The sequence below is a fragment of the Somniosus microcephalus genome, chromosome 8 (genome assembly GCF_052327205.1).
Source record: "Somniosus microcephalus isolate GS21.2 chromosome 8, FLI_Smic_1.0, whole genome shotgun sequence".
Lineage (NCBI taxonomy): Eukaryota > Metazoa > Chordata > Chondrichthyes > Squaliformes > Somniosidae > Somniosus > Somniosus microcephalus.
In genome coordinates, this window is record NC_140994.1 from 236509955 (window position 1) to 236529752 (window position 19798).

Sequence of the window (19798 nt, forward strand, 5' to 3'; positions counted from 1 at the left end):
CACTGAATACCATGGTATCTACCCACTATTCAATTATTTTACCTACATGGAAAAAAACAAAATTAGAAATACTTTCCATTTAACCAGCATTTCTTTTCACTCCCATTAACTGATTTGGACAATTCCCATTTTGGTCAGCAGGTATTACTAGTCTGCCCACCATCACCAGAAATGTACAGGAAAAACCATCACTTCCAATTTATAAATGCGCCTTATACAGTAAACTCTTTATCCAGCACCTACGGGGCCAGGATGGTGCCGGTTGATGAAAAATTCTGGATAAGAGAGGTAGGCTATTTTTTAACACAAACAAAAATAAAAACCACTGACTAACTCGGCCACCGTGGGAGACTCGGACTTGGCAAAACGAGTGCTGGATGGATTCGGCAAGATATCCATTTTGCCGGTTATTAAAGAATTCCGGATGATTAAGTGCCGTTTAAACAAGAGTTTACTGTAATATGGAAAATGAGGTGGCAGTGCCAGAATACCATCAGTAACATGGCGAAAAGTTTGAATCCAGCTTGGAATGACTGTAAATGCCCTTTGTGAAATTAAATTGCCTATTGAGCCATAGCTCTAACCTGCTCATAATTCAATATAAATTGGCAATCTCAGAACTGGTCACTGTGGATTTCAGACAATAGCTGGCTCCGTCATACCAACACTTACTGCAAAGAGCTTAAACAGCTTTCATCTGGAAAATCTCCATTTAAACACGAGATCAAAAAAAAAAATTGGGTCAGGAAAGCTCTCTGGTCATCAGTTGAGGCCTTAGAACTTCTTTAAAATGGAGGGTTTGTTTGGCAGCAAACTAGGACAGGTAAAGCTATACAGGTATGTGGCAGTCGCAGGTAAATGACCATGGATGGAGGTGGTAGTCAATGATTCTAAAGATTTTCCATAATGCTAATTTACTTAAAAACACATTCAATTTAGTCCTCACTTGTGCCTGTTAACCATATTCTTTTGTTCTGAAGGCAAAGATTCATGGACACGTTTAGTGACAACAGTATCAATAACAGCTTCCACGGGTAACAATCCCCATATCTCTAAAACCCCCAACCGTAACACTAAATCCCAAAACCCCAAATCATGCAGTGTCAATAGCACGACACAGGGCCTGCTGTGCTTTCAATAGTCATTTTAGCAACCTTTAGAACTGGTGACCACCTGTTGGCCAACATTCCCTTTCTTTGCAACTGAAAGTCACTTGCACCACCCCAGCTTTGATAGGTTAACTCAGCATGGACCCATTAATGAGGCCATTCTCAATGTCACAGCACTTATCCACTGAACCATCAATAGACCCAAATCCAAATTTTCTTCGTATAGTTATAATATGGAGGTCATATATTTTTGCCCATCAACATAGAACTTTACAGCACAGGCCATTTGGCCCATCATGCCTGTGCCGGCTCTTTGAAAGAGCTCTCCACCCATTCCTCTGCTCTTGCCCCGTAGCCTTTAAAATGCTTCGTCAAATATTTATCCCCATCCCTTTTAAAAGCTATTATGGATTCTGCAGTTCCCCACTATTTCCGGTCGGGGAAACCCTCTGCTTAAAGTAATTCTCCTTACCTCTCCCTTCATTTTCCTGATGACCATAAATTGATTCCCTTAGTTACCAACTCATTAACCAATGGAAAATAGCTGTTTCTCACCCCCACCACACCTTTTATCTTATCAAAAACCCTCTGAAATTTGAATTCCAAAGCATTTTTCACTTTGGGTTATTATTAGCACCATCCCCCAATCAAGTGCCAATCTTGAAATGAGCTGCTCTGTCTTTCTGAAATGTGTCTCTTATAACCCATCCCCTCCCCTCCAATATAAAACATTGCAATAAGCTAAAACATTGACTGTTCAATGATTCAGTGAAGTTGTCAGTTAGCTGCTGCTCTGCTTCTAGAGTCTGGCTACGTCAATTGGGGAACAGGGAAAGAAAAAGTACCAGAAAACAAAGTCTCCACATTCGTGGTCCTGGCATTGGCACATTAAAAAAAAAGCATAATACAAAGTTTTACATGAGCAATGCAAGTTCAATGCATGTCCTAACTGCTAAATAAAACTAATTCTCCAACTAACAGAAAACCGTTTACACATTCTAAAAGCAAACTCAGCTGAAAACATGGTCCAAAATCCACTTTATTCAAAAAATTGAACAAACATTGCTTTGCAAGCAATCGAAACGGGAAGAATAGCCTCCAATGTATGCGTGGAGTAATCTCCTACAAAAGCAATGCAAGATCTACTACTACCCACACAAGCTGCTCATCAGCAACTGTTGCTGTTTGTTACAGGACTATAGCTTTTATGTAAAACTGCAAATACAGCCAAGAGCTAAATGCTGCTATAGAACTTGGGTTTCATGTTCATGACCTGTGCTTGCCATTCCAGTGTATTAAACAAAAAATATTTGCAAACAAGGTTTCATTTTAGACAACTGTGTTTTAAAGACAAACCATTGAAGGGTGAAGGTTAGAAGGAACTTGGATCTATATTGTATAAAATTTAACTGAATTGAATTAAGAACCAATGCAACCCAGCTTCTCATATTTTCACTACAATTTTACTCAGTCAGCTAACCAAATGCCCGTCCCAAATGGCCACCTTCCCTGAACAAACACCACAAAGCCGTGCATATTGAATAAAGCAATCTACATTTATTTGTACAACTTTGCCAAGATTGGAATGAGAGATAAATAGAAGGCACAACCATACGCTTTACAATACAAACTAAACCAGAAAAGATTTTCTGCAATTTACAGTTTTAAAAAAAATTCACAATTCCAGAGGAAACGTGTCTTGATGTCAAGTATGTCAGAGTTGAATGTTTTTAAAAGTCCCACTGTAAAAGAGATTCTTCCAATGATGAAAACAAAAAGTTAAAAGAAAAACAAGTTGAATCTATTGTATTAGTCCACTCCTGATCTTAATAGCACAGCACTTCTGCACAGGAACTAGTGGTAACTTTCTCCAGTTTACAGCATTGCAGCTTATTACCAACCATCTAGTGATCACATTGGTTCCGGTCCAAATACAGATAAACACCGTGCCCCCTCTATCGAATAGGAGAACACTGTGCCAAGTAGACAGAGTGCTTTAAAAATTGCTGAGTGCTACATTACAAGTTTTTCTGAAGATGGATGTCTGTGCGGGAAAAAAAAGCGACCAGGTTTCCAATTTAAAAAATCTGCACCAAATTTCAGTCAATAAGGGCCAACACGTTCCTGGAGCAGCTGGGAGGCAGCAGGTACTAAAATCCAGTTCATAGCGGTTAGTCACCCCAATCCACTGCAGTCAGAATCTGTCTTCAAGCAAGAGATTCTGGTTTTAAAATCCGTTTTTTTTTTTTAAAACAAATAAAAATTTCAGACAGGATGTTTCGTGGGACGACGACTACTACACAAGTCGAGAACAAAAAAAAAGGCCATTTTCTGTACTGAAAAAAAAATGATAATCTGTACAGGTCGAAATCACATTCCAAAAACAAAGCTGAATCACAAGAGCATGAGAGAGAACATTAGTACCATCAGCTCACACCAACAGCCAGTGAGGGTACTTTCAGTGGCGTGGCCCTGAGAACCGCGGCTCCCCTTGACCACCTCCTCTTCCAGCTCCTGGTCCTGGTTTCTGTGTTAGCCCTCCTCTGGACAGGCCACCCCGGCCCTCCCGATCACGCATCATTCCACCACCAAGACCACCACGGGGTCCACCGGGTCCTCTTGGTCTATTTTCTCGGCGGTCATCGCCCCTACGTTCACCTTCACGAATAGGCCGGGTTTTCTTCTCCTCCACATTCAATCTGAGCTCTCCTCGGAATTTAATGGGCTATAGGGAAGGAGAGGAAGAAAAGTCAGTTTTGGCCAAATGCTTCCCGGTTTCATACAAACAAAGCCAACTATTAAGCTGTGAATTCTAACTAGCAAAAAATCAGTCTACAAATTTTTGCACAAGTATGAAATACTGAGATAATCTTCAACCCAACGTCACCGAGAGTACAAACTTGGGTTTCAGAACAGCCATGTACTTTCTAATTAACTTCTCCTTCCAAATCACCAAGACCAGACTCGCTGGATTTATTTAGCAAAATTATGTTTACATTCTCAGATCACAAAATGTTAAGTTGACAGCATAACTCGATAGGTTCCCCACAATTGTATTTCATGTTTTATGATGAATGATAAAACAGAAAAAGCGCAACTTTATTCTGAAGATGGGTGGGGCTGGTGGGGAGAGGCGGAAGGAATTCGCCAGGCATCAAACAGTAAAGAAATTGACCAACTGTTTACATTCCTGGAGTACGAGAAGAGGGCTCCCTATTATACATTGGGACAATTTTACGACCCCCGTGGGTGCGTACGCGCCCATAGAGGCCGCACAAGTGCCGGTTTCAGGCATGCGAAGCACATGCGCTGAAACCCGGCACTTGCGATGTCAAGAATTCTCTTGACAAATCATCCGCCTGCCCAAGAAAAGTGCCTCTGCCGGTGGAGAATTGCGCTTTTTGCACAACTTCCACCCGCTGAAAGCCTGTCAAATTCTTACGCCTGGTAAAAGCAGGCGTAAGGTAAGGCCTGCGTTTACAAGAAACTCTCGATTTACCGGCACCTAAATAACCGGAAATCTCTATTAACCGGCAAAATTCAGGAGTAGGCTCAGATAAGTTTTACTTCATATTAATGGCCATTCCTGGATCTGTGGCCGTGTAACCAGGGTTCCTGCACCTGTTGCTATGCAACAGGGACGCCTGGATCTGTGGCCGGGGTTCCTGCTCCTATTGCTATGCAACAGGGACGCCTGGATCTGTGGCCATGTACGGGGCTCTCGTACCTTTTACTATACCTGTCTGTAATCCAGACTTTGATAAACCGGCACCACGCTGGTCCCGTTGGTGTCGGATAAAAAAGAGTTTCCCTATACCAGCATAAGAGTTTTAAAAAATAGGAAAATAAAATTTGATCACTAATTTATAATTTTTTTTTTTTTTTTTAAATGGTTGTGTGTTTTTAAATGTGATTCCCCATTCATACTTTTGACAGTTCTGTCCATACGGAACTGTCAAAAGGATGAAGGGGGATTCCCTTCTTCCATTGGTTCGCCTGGTCAACGTGATCCCAGGGGCGCTTGCGAACCGCACGCGCCCCTGGGATACCCGAGCCTCTGCAATTTCGAAGAGCAGAGGCCCAGGATCGCAAGCCTCGGGATCTACGGAACCAACAAGTAAGTTCGTAGATTTTTTCCTGATTGGAAGCATCCACCCGCAAGAAGCCTCCGATCGGAAATTCAGGGTCATTACCTTGCTGCTCAGTATCTTCTGAACTGGCTCTGGATCATCGAAAACCACAAAGCCAAAGTTGGGCAGTTTTCCACCACTACTCTTGGTATTAATGCGGAGTTCCACCACATTGCCATATCCTGCAAAGAAAAGGAATTGCCACATTGTGATACCCAATACAGTTCTCACTTTATTATGCATGTCAGCGTTCTATAGGTGCACTTCCCACTAGTTGACGTCCTGTACTGTGTGGAGCAGATTAATTGTACTACTGTACAATGACAAACTGAGTGTACACACATCCAGTTCTCTCCAAGCAGCTGCTTACACATATTTCACCTTTAAACTAGCCAGAGAGCCTGTTATTCTGCACATTCTAACAAGGTGAATGTTATTGTCATGGCATACAGTTCAACAGCAGGGGCAAGTATTCAACAGATTTAAAGTGGTAGCATTCACTCAAGCAAGTTTGGTGTGCAAAGAGTCACTAAAGAAATGTCTCAGTTTAGTTCATTTATATATAAAACCAATCCAGTTTAAATGTTAATCACTGTGCAGTTAAAACAATGGGAATAAAAGTGAAGCCACCCCCTTCAGGCACTCATCATTAATTTAAGACTGTGTGTAAATCATACCAGTACTAAGAATAGGAGGCTGAACCTGGAGATTCAATAAGCTTCTCCGAGACAAGTACTAAAATCCAAAACTTGAAATCTCATCTGTGGTATCAATCAACGCTTTTATGCCTGAAGTAGCCAGCAATTATAAGCTAACATTTATCAGACTACAGCACAGTGGACGTAATTTTCCTGTCAATCAGCTCAGAAAACAAGAGGCATGCTATTTAACCGACGTAAACATTACACAAGAAAGAGTGCAGGTACACAATGCTGAAACCAATAGGTGCCAACACAAAGTAACTAAAAAAACAAAATTCTCTACATAAAATGTCCTTGCTGGCTTCATAGGAATGCACCTTGTGACCAACAGATTACACTATGATGCCTGAAATAGTCAGCAATTATAACCCAACATTCATCAGACTAGAGCATACAGCTTTAAACCATATGGACCAGAAGGTTGCAAGGACTGCCTTCAGTGTATGCCGATTTAACTGATCTCATCTAGTACAGCAGCTGCAGTGTTATAATTATCTACAAGTACAGCAGTACTCAGGACTTCAGACAAGGACAGGATCAGGCTCAACTGTGAGGCCCTCATCATATGAACAGCCTGCTGGGATGACATCTAAGGAATGGCCAATCGGACATGGGATTGGAGGAGTGTGGAACAGTCAGTGCCTTTAGGGGAAGAAGAAAATTAGGAAAAAGAAAAAAATGTGCACGTCATAAAGCAATAGGCTGCGATTCAAGACTGTAATCTAATGTTGGATTCAGGTGACTGCTTGAAATGCCATCAGTGGAACACCTCGATTAAACTAGACTTGTTGAACATATTGAAAATAGTGGTTACAACAGCTTTCACTTATATAGCACCTTTAATGTAGGAAAACATTCTAATGTGCTTCAGCTGGGTAGTGAAAAATGGATGCCGAGCCAAAGGAGGAGTTATTAGGAAAGGTAACCAAAAGCTTGGTCAAAGAATTTTAAGAAGGGTCTTAAGGGAGGAGAGGAAGGTGGAGAGGCAGAGAGGTTTACGGAGGCAATTTGTGAGAAGGGGGCTTAGGTTGCTGAAAATAGTCACCAATGGTGAGGTGAAGGGCAGGGGGAAGCACAAGAAGCCAGTTAGAGTAAGAGAGTTTGAGAGGGGCGAAGTGTAGGGCTGGAGGAGGTTACAAAGCTCGGGAAAGACGAGACTGTGAAAGGTTTGAACACAAGGACGTGACCACGGAAGGGGATGGAATCGGTGGCAAGGGTACAAAGATTGAGAAAGGGGCCGAAGACAATGGCTTCAGTCTCCTCAATGTATAGCTGGAGAAAATTTCAGCTCACCCCAGACTGGATATCAGACAGGCAGTGCAACAGCACAGAAGCAGTGGAAGAGTTGAGCGCTGGTAGAGGTAGAGCTGGGTGTTGGCAGCGTACATGTAGAAGCTGACCCTATGTTTGCGGATGATATCACGAAGGAGCAACATGTAGATGAGGAAGCCAAGGATGAGGTCTGGGGGGGACTCCAAATACCACGGGGAAGAGAAGCCATTTCTGGAGATGTGCGTTATAATTATCCTGAACAGGTACAGCCTAGCAACAGTCAGTGCCTTTAGGGGAGTAAGAAAATTAGGAAAAAATAAATCAATAGGCTGTGATTGAAAACTGCAATCTAATCTTTATGCTGTGAATACAATGTTAAAACTATAGGTTACAGAAAAAAGCCACACTAAAGTGATGGGATTTTAAAAAACAAGCTCAGCTCCCCAACACACTACAGTATAATCAACTACAGGAAACTCTCTTAACTGGCACCAAAATACCCGGAAATCTCTCTTAACCGGCAAAATTCAGGAGTAGGTTCAGGTAAGTTTTACTATATATTAGTGGCCGTGTAACCGGGGTTCCAGCACCTGTGGCCGTGTAACCGGGGTTCCTGCACCTGTGGCCGTGTAACCGGGGTTCCTGCACCTGTGGCCGTGTAACCGGGGTTCCTGCACCTGTGGCCGTGTAACCGGGGTTCCTGCACCTGTGGCCGTGTAACCGGGGTTCCTGCACCTGTGGCCGTGTAACCGGGGTTCCTGCACCTGTGGCCGTGTAACCGGGGTTCCTGCACCTGTGGCCGTGTAACCGGGGTTCCTGCACCTGTGGCCGTGTAACCGGGGTTCCTGCACCTGTGGCCGTGTAACCGGGGTTCCTGCACCTGTGGCCGTGTAACCGGGGTTCCTGCACCTGTGGCCGTGTAACCGGGGTTCCTGCACCTGTGGCCGTGTAACCGGGGTTCCTGCACCTGTGGCCCTGTAACCGGGGTTCCTGCACCTGTGGCCGTGTAACCGGGGTTCCTGCACCTGTGGCCGTGTAACCGGGGTTCCTGCACCTGTGGCCGTGTAACCGGGGTTCCTGCACCTGTGGCCGTGTAACCGGGGTTCCTGCACCTGTGGCCGTGTAACCGGGGTTCCTGCACCTGTGGCCGTGTAACCGGGGTTCCTGCACCTGTGGCCGTGTAACCGGGGTTCCTGCACCTGTGGCCCTGTAACCGGGGTTCCTGCACCTGTGGCCGTGTAACCGGGGTTCCTGCACCTGTGTAACCCGGGTTCCTGCACCTGTGGCCGTGTACGGGGCTCTCGTACCTTGGTAAGTATACCTCTCTGTAATCCAGACTTTTTGATCAACCGGCACCATGTCGGTCCCGGATAAAGAATTTCCTGTATAATGAAAAATTCAACAAACCTGTGAAAAATTCTTTCAGCTCCGTCTCATCAATATCATGGGGCAGGTTCCCAACAAATAACTGATGACTGTCTGGGTATCGGATTGTTCGCCGTGTTTCTGGATCCCCCGGTTCATTTTCACTGCGACCTGAAACAAGGAAACCTACTTTTCAAGATCCTCCAGTGTGTCCTTGAACACCAACTATAGCAGCAACATTATAATCAAACAATGGTGTTTAGGGTGTTCTTGTAGTTGCTGTGAATACTGTGCATTACTCAAAGATTGAACACTTCTACAAACCAGCTGTATTTCTGTCTCCATTAGAGTCTGTTAACATATAAAAACTCTATAGGTCACCTAACCTAACCTGCTCAGCACTTAAGACATATAAACTGATAAAACTCAATTCAATGTAAAGTAAGATTGAAAATAAAGAGGTACGCCACATACCATGAGGCAAAGTAGTGTAATCAACTGGGAAAATATGGGGGATACTTCTTTTACTGTTCAGTCAAACTCCACACAATATCTTCCTTAAAAATGCTTTGAGACTACCCAGGACCCACTCCTCTTAGAGCATAAAGAATACCTCTAAATAACTGTCCAAAACTCTTGTTTTGTAAGAACTGTAACTTCACTAACTTCCTAGCTTCTCGATCAGCTCTCCCAACTCTCAGCTCAGCATCCACTCATTTATTCCTTTATCTGTCTCTCCCCTCATGTAAAGCGCTTGGGATGATTAAGGTGCTGTATAAGTTGATTTTGTTGTAATAAATGATTCATATTTTACTTGAAAGGGCTCCTTTTTAAAGACAACTTTTTCAAAAAATGGTGACTGAAATCATAAACCTGGGAAAATTCTGTACCCCAACTTGCACAATGCTCCTTTTGAGATACATCTGTTGGCCTAAACAGGTAGGAACGCCCAAGCTGGACAATCAGCAGGAAGCAGCTACAGTAAGCTGTGCCGTTTTAGCCTTGGTTCTGTTGACTTGTTTCTAAAGGCTCTGGACGTGGATAAGTGAGATATGTGCACTCCAGGTCAGGCAAATAGAAACCCTACATTTTTTTTTGTAATTAATTCTCAGGTTGTAGGTGTTGCTGGCAGGCAGGCCGATCCCTAGTTGCCCCGAGAAGGTGGTAATTGGACTCCTTGAACCGGTACAGTCTGTGTGAAGGTGCTCCCACAATGCTGTCAAGTAGGGAGTTTCAGGATTTTGACCCAGCAATGATGAAGGAACAGCAATGTCTATCTTAGGATGGTGTGTAACTTGGAGGGGAACTTGAAGGTGACAGTATTCTCTTGTACCTGCTGTCCTTCTCCTTATAGGCAGCGGAGGTCATCTTGACGAGTTGCCACAGTGCATCTTGTAGATAGTGTGCCAGCATACTTCGGTGGAGGGGGTGAACGTTTAGGCTAGTGATGAGGTACAAATGAAGCAGACTGCTTTGTCCTGGTTGGTGTCCAGCTTCTTAACTATTATTGCAGTTGTACCTATCCAAGCAAGTGGAGAGCATTCCATCACACCTTGTGCCTTTCAGTTGGTGGAGAGGCTTTGGGGAATCAGGAGGTGAGCCACTCGCCAGAGAATACCCAGCCTCTGACCTGCTCTAGTAGGCACAGCATTTGTGTGGCTGGTCCAGTTGAGATTCTGGCCAATGGTAACCCACAAGATGTCGATGGCGGGTGACTCTACATTAGTAATGTCAAAAGGTGGTGTTTAGGCTCTTTCTTGTTGGAGATAGTCATTGCCTAGCACTTAAGTGGCAAATAACATTTGTGCCACACATCAGTCCAAGCCTGGATGTTGTCCAGGTCTTCCTGCATTCGGGAATGCTTCATTATCTTAGGAATTGCACATGGAGCTGAACACTGAAATCATCAGCAAACAGCCCCACTTCTGATCTTATAATGAAGGGAACCTCATGATGAGGCGACTCAAGATTGTTGGGCCCAAGATGCTGCCCTGAGAAACTCATGCTGCGATGCCCTAGGGCTGAGGGGACTGACCTCCATCTTCATTTGTGGTAGTGGAGTTTTCCACCCGATTCCCATTGACTTAGTTTTACTAGGGTTCCCTGATACCACACTTGATCAAATGTTGCTTTGATGTCAAAGACAATCACTCTCGCCTGAACTCTGGAATTCAGGTCTTGCATCCATGTTTTTAAAATAAACTCCCTCTTGGGTCCATGCTTGTAATAGGCTTTGGAGCAGAGTTGTCCTGGCGGTACCCAAAATGAGCATCAGTAAGCAGATTATTGATGAGTAAGTGCCCCTTGGTGGCACTGTTGACGACTCCATCCATCACTTTGCTGATGCTTGGGAGCAGGCCGATGGGTCGTTTATTGGCCAAGTTGGATTGGTTATACATTTTGCGGACAAGATATACCTGGGCAATTTCCCACATCGCTGGGTAGATGCCAGTGTTGTAGCTGTACTGGATCAGCCTAGTCAAGGGTTCTGGAGCACTGCAGCCAGGATATTGTCGGTAGTCTTTGCTGTGGTCAGTGAATTCAGCCGTTTGATGTCACGTGGACTGATTGGAATTGGCTGAAGATTGGCATTTCTGATGGCGGGGACCCCAGGAGGAGACAGAGAAGGATCATCCACTCCGCACTTCTGCCTGAAGATTGGTGCAAACACTTCAGCCTCACATGCTGGGCTCCATCATCATTGAGGATTAGTGTGTTCATGGAGCCGCCTCCTTCCATTAATTTCCTTAACTGTCCACCACGATTCACAGCAGACCTTTAGCATGATCCGTTGGTGGTAGGATCACTTGTCCGCCTGTAGCCTGCTGCTTTTTCTGTTCAGCATGAATGCAAGTCTTGTATTGTAGCTTGAGAGTTGGCATCTTATCTTGAGGTATGCCTGATGCTGCTCCTGGCATGCTCCTCTACACTCCTCATTGAGCCACAGTTGGTCATCTGACTTGATGGTGATGGAAGTGAGGGGGATATACTGGGCCATGAGGTTAGTGTTAGGACTGTGAATTTTTATAATATTACAGACAAAAGGCTCTAATTCTTCTGCCTGTATGCCAAGAATGAATTCAGTCACATGCTTGCAGATTTATTAAGGGTTAAATTAACCTGAACCTACTCACGGCCAATCACTGAGATAACATTGGTCGCAAGATGCACACATTACAGCTAGTTCATCTCTCCAGGTGCCTACCTTCATCCAGCAACTCACTTCAATTGTCTCCCTTTTTAAGCTTGACTATAAGGCCATTACATCTCTTCAAAGATGTCAATGTCAATCCCCATTCTGACATCTTATGGTCTCAAGTTGTACAGAAAAATATTGGTGTTTTAGGGTCAGCATGACATAGAAGCAGTCATGCTACCAAAACAACAATACCAAGCCTCCAAGTTTAGAGTGATAAAGCAAATCTAAATGTAAACATGTGCAAGCCTGGCCTTAAAGACTGCTGCAATAACTCGTGTCAGACACATGGTCAGTCTTTCAATTTTAGGTTTAACTACAGAACTTAATACAAGTGAAATATAGCATACAGTATAGAATACAAGTAATTATTTTGTGCAAAACGAATTAATTATTTCTCAATCTTAATTTTGAACAGTTACAGATCATGATAGTATAACAATTCTGCTGCTATTGATGGCCCACAGCACCTCATGGTTATGCCCAGTCTTGAGCTGCTGAATCAATTCCTATCTACCCCACTTAGCATTGTGATAGTGCCACACGACACAATGGAGTGTGTCCTCAGTGTGAAGACGAGACTTGGTCTCTACAAGGATTGTGCGGCACTCACTCCTACCATATTCCCTTACGTTTGTTCTGACTACCTACCGCAAGTTGGGTATACATTACTCAGCCTGATTTGGAGACTTAAATATAGTAATGACATTTTCCTATGTGCCAGATATTCAACTGACCCCCAAATAAAAACTGTACTGCTATCACAAACTTCTTCTCTAACAGCACTTTACCTGGCCTGGGGCCCCGTGGTGGCACACCTTGCCGTTCCCGAATTCGCTGATCCCGAGGCCTTGGGGGTGGAATCTGTATTTCTGGTTTTGTCTCCGGTCGGGGCTAGAAATAAACAGCATTTAATAACCATCTGCTCTTCTCAAAAAATCTCAACAATTATTCAGGTAAAAATCACAAAAAACAGTAAATTTGAGCATTCACATCCTGAGGTAGCAGCATTTGATATTAATTTAACCATACAAAAGCAGTAAGTGTGTGGAACTGCACGAGTCCCATTGGCATCCAATCTCATTCACTTTAGAAAAACTGAGATCACAAATGTACGAAAAGAACCCAGCAGCATGAATTCAGGTACGTCCCAGCCAGAAAAACATAGCCAGCAAAATGTACACAAGTGCTGTACTGCTACAAGCTGTATTTTACCCAGAATTGAATACAAATAAGATTTAATAGAAAAGTACTGACTTTCACAGCCAAGTGTAACATGACTTTCCACACCAAGATGGTTTCTATCAGGAAAACAAGCTAAATATACAAATCTCATTAGACCTCAAGTCCCTTGAGCTCCCTGCAAGTCTTACAGAATAAGGTGGTTTCAGGTTGGATCCACCAGAACTGCAGCAGGTTCACAACAATGGGCCTCAGCAGCTGTGCATTAAGCAAGGGGGAAAATAGCACCAGGGTTCCTGATCACTATCCAGCAAGCCCTGCTGTAATTGCACATCAATTGAAGACAGAATTGGGCCTACAGATGATCAGTGGCCACTTTGGTGAGGTACCAAATGGCAACTGGTACCCACTGAACTGTACTCCAGTAAGTAGTCACTGCTTCAGGAAAGGAGCGAGAAGAAAAAAATTGGCATTGATTTTTAAACAAATAGAATTTCAGCGCCAGCATTAACAGGTTAATCATTACCTGTGGTGTTGGGGCTTTGACAACATGAGGTGGAATTCCAGTGGTGGGGACAATGCCACTAGGGGGCAGATTCTTACTTGTTACTGAAGCCCAGGAGAATGTCTGAGGAGATAATAATTAGGATTAAGTCAGAAGCCCAGATCAAGTTATCACAGTTAAAAAAACAACCATGCACACAGCAATAACAAAGTTTATTCAAAATATTTAGATAAGGCTTTGACTATAATTGTAACAGCCCAAGTACCTAAAGTACAAACTTCACCAAATTGTAAATAGCCCGACACTATTGATATGTGAATTAAAACTGTCACTAACAATAAATCCACGAATCAAAGATAGGAACAAACCCGAACTCCAGGATTCCTCGAATTCTGAAGGGAAAGTAAATTCAGCAAATAAAATCTCTTGAAATTTTTTTTATATAAAAAAAGTTAGATACATAGATACATAGAAGATAGGAGCAGGAGTAGGCCATTCGGCCCTTCGTGCCTGCTCCGCCATTTAATGAGATCATGGCTGATCCTTTAATTCAGTATCCCGTCCCCGCCTTCTCTCCGTAACCCTTAACCCCTTTTGCCCGTAGAAATATATCTAATTCCCTCTTAAATATATTTAATGAGCTGGCGTACACTGCCCTCTGTGGCAATGAGTTCCACAGGTTCACCACTCTCTGAGTGAAGAAATTCCCCCTCATCTCTGCCCTAAATGGTTTAGCCCTTATCCTTAAATTATGTCCTCTAGTTCTGTTTTCACCCGCCAAGGGAAACATTCCTTCTGCATCCAGTCTGTCTAGACCTGTCAGAATTTTATACACTTCTATGAGGTCCCCTCTCAATCTTCTAAACTCCAGTGTGTACATCCCTAAACTACATAGTCTCTCCTCATAGGTCATTCCCGCCATTCCTGGTATCAGCCTGGTGAATCGCCGCTGCACCCCCTCCATGGCAAGAACATCCTTCCTCAGATGAGGCGACCAAAACTGTACACAGTACTCGAGGTGTGGTCTCACCAGTGCCCTGTACAGCTGCAGCAAGGTATCCCTGTTCCTGTATTCTAACCCTTTTGCTATGAAGGCCAGCATACCGTTTGCCTTCTTGACCGCCTGTTGCACCTGCATGCTCGCCTTCAGTGACTGGTGTACAAGAACACCCAGGTCTCTCTGTACTTCCCCCTCTCCCAATCTATTGCCATTTAAATAATAATTTGCCCTCCCGTTCCTGCACCCAAGGTGGATAACTTCGCACTTGTCCACATTATAGTGCATCTGCCATTTATCCGCCCAATCGCCCAGTCTGTCCAAATCGCTCTGGAGCTTCCTGGTCTCTTCCTCTGAGCCCACCCCACCTCCTAGTTTAGTGTCGTCTGCAAATTTGGAAATGCTGCATCCGACTCCCTGATCCAGGTCATTAATGTAAATTGTGAACAGCTGGGGGCCCAGGACAGATCCCTGTGGTACCCCACTTGTTACTGCCTGCCATTCAGAAAATGAGCCGTTTATTCCAACTCTCTGTTTTCTATCTGACAGCCAGTTCCCTATCCACGCCAAAACTTTCCCCTTTATCCCATGAGCCTCAATTTTCCATGCTAATCTTTTATGTGGGACCTTATCGAAGGCCTTTTGGAAGTCCAGGTACACCACATCTACTGGCTCTCCCCCATCTATTCTACCAGTTACTCCCTCAAAAAATTCCAATAGATTAGTCAAGCACGATTTACCCTTTGTAAATCCATGTTGACTCTGTCCTATCCTGTCCCCATTTGCTAAGTGCTCCGCTATTTCATCCTTAATGATGGACTCCAGCATTTTGCCCACAACTGATGTAAGGCTTACAGGTCTGTAATTACCTGCTTTTTCCCTACCCCCCTTTTTGAATAGTGGGGTAACGTTAGCTACCCTCCAATCCATCGGCACTGTTCCCGAGTCTAATGAATTCTGAAAAATCATCCTTAGTGCATCCGCTATCTCTAGGGCCACCTCCTTCAGTACCCTAGGATGCATGTTATCAGGCCCTGGGGATTTGTCCACCTTCAATCCCTTTAGCTTCCTTAACACCATATTCTTAGAGATATTGATTTGCGTCAGTTCCTCCTTTGCCAATGTCCCTATTTTTCCCGATATCCCAGGGAGGTTTTTTGTGTCTTCCTTCGTAAAGACTGACCCAAAGTATGCATTTAGTTGATCTGCCATTTCCTTATTTCCCATTATATATTCCCCCGTATCTGACTGCAATGGACCAACTTTGGTTTTCACCAGTTCAACCTCAGTACTAACTGATAGTATGAATATGCAAAATGCATTATTTTGCAGGCTATTTTCAAAAACATGGCCCAAAATAATTCAATTAAAGGAATACTGCTTAATAAAGGTGAAAATAAGAATACAAATAATAAGTGGACTGTGGAACTAGATATGGACTCTTCTATAGCAAATGCTATAGCAAACCTGCCCCTGCCACACAGTGCTGCCCCCAGATTATCAAAATCCATGACAAGGCCTTGGACAACGTGGACCACTTTCCACACCTCAGGAGCGTAGTCAACAAGGGCAGACGTCGACGACGAAGTCCAACACCGCCTTCAGTGTGCCAGTGCAGCCTTTGGTCGCCTGAGGAAGAGTGTGTTTGAAGACCAGGACCTCAAACCCGGCACTAAGCTCATGGTCTGCAGAGCAGCAGCGATATCCGCCCTGCTGTATGCCTTAGAGACATGGACCATGTACAGCAGGCACCTCAAAGCACTGGAGAGTTACCACCAACGCTGCCTCTGCAAGTTCCTGCAAATCCATTGGCAGGATAGGTGCACCGTCAGTGTTCTTGCTCAGGCTAACATCCCCAGCATCGAAGCTTTGACCACGCTCAATCAGCTCCGATGGACGGGTCACATTGTCCGTATGCCGATACGAGACTCCCAAAACAAGTGCTCTACTCGGAGCTCCGGCACAGCAAGAGAGCCCCAGGTGGGCAGAGGAAACGCTTCAAGGACGCCCTCAAAGCCTCCTTGAAAAAGTGTAACACCCCACCGACACCTGGGAATCCCTGACCCAAGACCGCACAAAGTGGAGAAGCATCCGGGAAGGCGCCGAACACGTCGAGTCTCTTCGCCGGGAGCAAGCGGAAGCCAAGCGCAAACAGCGCAAGGAGTACACGTCAACCCAGGCACCCCACCCACCCCTTCAACCACCGTCTGCCCCACCTGTGACAGAGACTGTAGGTCCCGCATTGGACTCATCAGTCACCTGAGAACTCATTTTTAATGTAGAAGCAAGTCATCCTCGGTTCCGAGGGATTGCCCAAGAAGGAGGAATGAAAAGGAAAGTGCTCATACCCTGGAATCCTCAGCTACAACAGGTGCTGGATCAGCAGGTGGAGGGGACGGAGATTTCACCACAGGTTCCTCAGCAACTTCCTCCTCTAATACAGGCTCAGGCTTTACTTCCTCCACAGTTGGCTCTGGTTCTGGTTCTGTTGCAACAATGTGTTCTTCTAAGGGCTCCTCTAAACCATTACTGTAATTGGACAGTGCAAGAAGTCAAGCCACACCAATATATCCTGGCACATTTAAGCATTTCATTAACTATTATCCAGCAATCCAAGAATCACCACCATTAATCTAGTATCATTATATGGATAGAGACATACAAGTGTAGGATAACACACTGCTAGCTTTGTTTCATTATTAACAAGGTATGTATTTTTTTTCAGAACCCTTCTACCATTTTTCAGTAATGAGCACACTGGGGAAAAAGCAAAGAATGAAGTTATTCATTTCTCAGCATTGAATGTGAAGGCGAGATTAATGACCAAGAACCACTGGGATCACCCAATTCCCTCTGCAGAACACAGGATAATGTACACCTGCAGCACATCATAATGTCAAAATAGCTGTGACATGCAAAACCTAGGATAATCCTATTATTGCAATCTGTAAACAAATAAGAGTGGCTTCATTCTCAACCATACTGCCAAAATATTTTTGCATCCCTCACCAAAATGCAATTGAATTGCCATGACTCAAGAGAACCAGACTGAGTTCCAAAGACTATTGAACTTGTACAACTTCAATTATAAGAGTAACCATGAAGACAGAACTCCTCTTAATCTGCCAATTCATTCATTCCCCTGGGACAGGGATGTCCCAATTACACAATAAGATTCCATGACGGGTAGGAACAGTTTCTAGCAGAATGAGTGCCCCAAACTCAAGTAAGTAACCAACCCAAATATGCAGTCCCAGAGCTTGAAACTAAAACTATCAACCTAGAGCAATGAACATTCCTTTACCTCACAGCTGGGTCATAGTAAACTCCACTGTCATCTTGGACAGTTTCTGGTGATGGCTGACGCTCTTCAGGTTCCTCTACTTCTTCCTCAGATTCTGCAATAAATAAACCAGTAAGCAACTCCAGTCTCACCATACAAAGCCTCATAAGATTATACTAATGCCCAAAGAGGCAACATGTTCATGGATGTTTGTGCAATGTCCAGCTATGTCCCCTTCCTGAACCACACCCAAGAAAAAAATGTGCAGCAACTCATTCTTTGATACAAGAATCTAGGTGATGCCCAACTGCTATTGTACTGAAGTCTATTGTGCTGATGTTGAATTGCCACGAGAAACATTGTCTATCCATGCATGAAAGCAGTGAAGAATGATCGCTGGAACATTTTCACTATGATCTCATTTTCAGATAGGAGGAAGCTTTCTTCAATGTAGTGGATTGTTTTGGGCCAATTCCTTGGTGAGTGAACACCTGTAAACAACATGCAATATGCCCCAACGGTGTTTGTAAAAGGGACTATTTCAAAAACAATTCAATTGTTGCCCACTACTCGAGCTGCTATCTCATTCACCAGAGTGCAAAGAGAAATGAATGCAAAAAGCCAGTCTCAGATTCCGCCAAAGCACAGCCCACTTCTGTTCCAAAGATGATGTCACTACAACAAAACACATGGTCACAGCTCAGGCCTTCAGGAGTGTGTGAAATGTAGCTCCAGACATTCAACTGAGCAACAGGGGGTAACTATATCAAGCTCTGAAAGTACAGACCCCACCACCCATGCTTATGGAGGGCAACTGTCTATACTGGACAATTTCTCAACCACAGAAATCAATTACAAAGGCGCCGCTTACTATGCATCAAGCACGCCAGCTATTTCAGCCAATTCATCAAGCTCTTCGAACCTTCGGTGCTAACGGAGAACATTTGAAATCCTCTAATATTCTGGCATTTCAGTGGCAAAATGAATTGGACTAAACAAAAGAAACAATATTTATTTTGCATCAATCACAATAAAGAGGTGGAAGTGGAAGCTGCCAGTGAGGGAGTAATAGATGGTTCAGGTGGGGGCAGGTACACAGAAAACTTCATCTCAGCGGATATTGTTTTAACTTTGAACTATTTTCTTCTATACAAGAAACACATGTTGCCAATACCTTGCCTCTTCAAGGCGAGTTGGTCAATTTGATCAAACATTGAACCGGGGCCACGATTAAAACACTGAATCAGGGCAGAGAAACTACTCTGCAGAGAATTTTCCAACCAGATCAGAACAGAGCTGGAATCAAAACGTTACTAAAACACACTAATATTGAAATTGATACAGTAAAACAAAACTGTCAGAAACTGATGGTTTAAATTACTTTAAAACCTTCTGATCCAATCCTCCAGCAATAGGCGGCAGCAGACAGTAAATTAGGAAAGAAACTGGTTCATCGGGACAAGTGGGACTGACAGGAGGGACACAATACTGTGCCTTTAATACACTCCACATCCTTTGGAAAGTAACCTTTAACACACGCGGCATCATTTGGTGTTTATCTGGGGCTAATGTTGGTTTCAACGTCCAACACATACAGCAGGTGAATCCCGTTAACACCAACATGCCCGCTATAACTGGTGTGAAATATACCATAATTAAAATCACTGAAAGTTTATTGATTTGAAGTTCAGGCACTACTTGAACAATGCATGGCTGTTCTTTTTCTAAACTGAAGTTACATTTTATAAATATTGACCCAATCCTACATCATGGCCAGAGCAGCCATTTTGGAACTACAGCTGGAAGCAGCTGGTCTCGTCCATGATCAATTTGGAATAGCAGCACTTTAAAATAGTCGTTCCTGGGATGTGGGTGTCGCTGGCAAGGCCAGCATTTATCGGTCAATGGTGACCGCGCCCCCCCCCCACCCCAGGATGTTGATGGTGGGGGATTCGGCGATGGTAATGTTGAATGTCATGGGGCGGTGATTAGACTCTCGCTTGTTGGAGATAGTCATTGCCTGGCATTTGTGTGGCGAGTGCACTAGAATGGAACTGA

The 19798-nt window shown here is 44.0% G+C and overlaps 1 protein-coding gene across 5 annotated transcripts in view; it reads right to left on the minus strand.

Moving 5' to 3' along the window:
- Positions 1-2130: 2130 nt before the first annotated feature.
- The window catches only part of g3bp1 (GTPase activating protein (SH3 domain) binding protein 1), a 31953-nt gene continuing 14285 nt past the window's right edge, over positions 2131-19798 (minus strand). For 4 of the 5 annotated variants that reach the window (XM_085995808.1, XM_085995806.1, XM_085995807.1 and 1 more), the window contains exons 6-12: positions 17762-17855; positions 16806-16986; positions 13482-13583; positions 12565-12667; positions 8620-8763; positions 5303-5421; positions 2131-3834 (exon numbers count right to left, since the gene is read on the minus strand). In XM_085995808.1, coding sequence (XP_085851934.1) covers positions 3568-3834; positions 5303-5421; positions 8620-8763; positions 12565-12667; positions 13482-13583; positions 16806-16986; positions 17762-17855 — 1010 coding nt within the window. In that variant the 3' untranslated portion in view covers positions 2131-3567. The remainder of the gene's footprint in view (positions 3835-5302; positions 5422-8619; positions 8764-12564; positions 12668-13481; positions 13584-16805; positions 16987-17761; positions 17856-19798) is intronic. The other variant, XM_085995805.1, reaches the window with a different exon arrangement.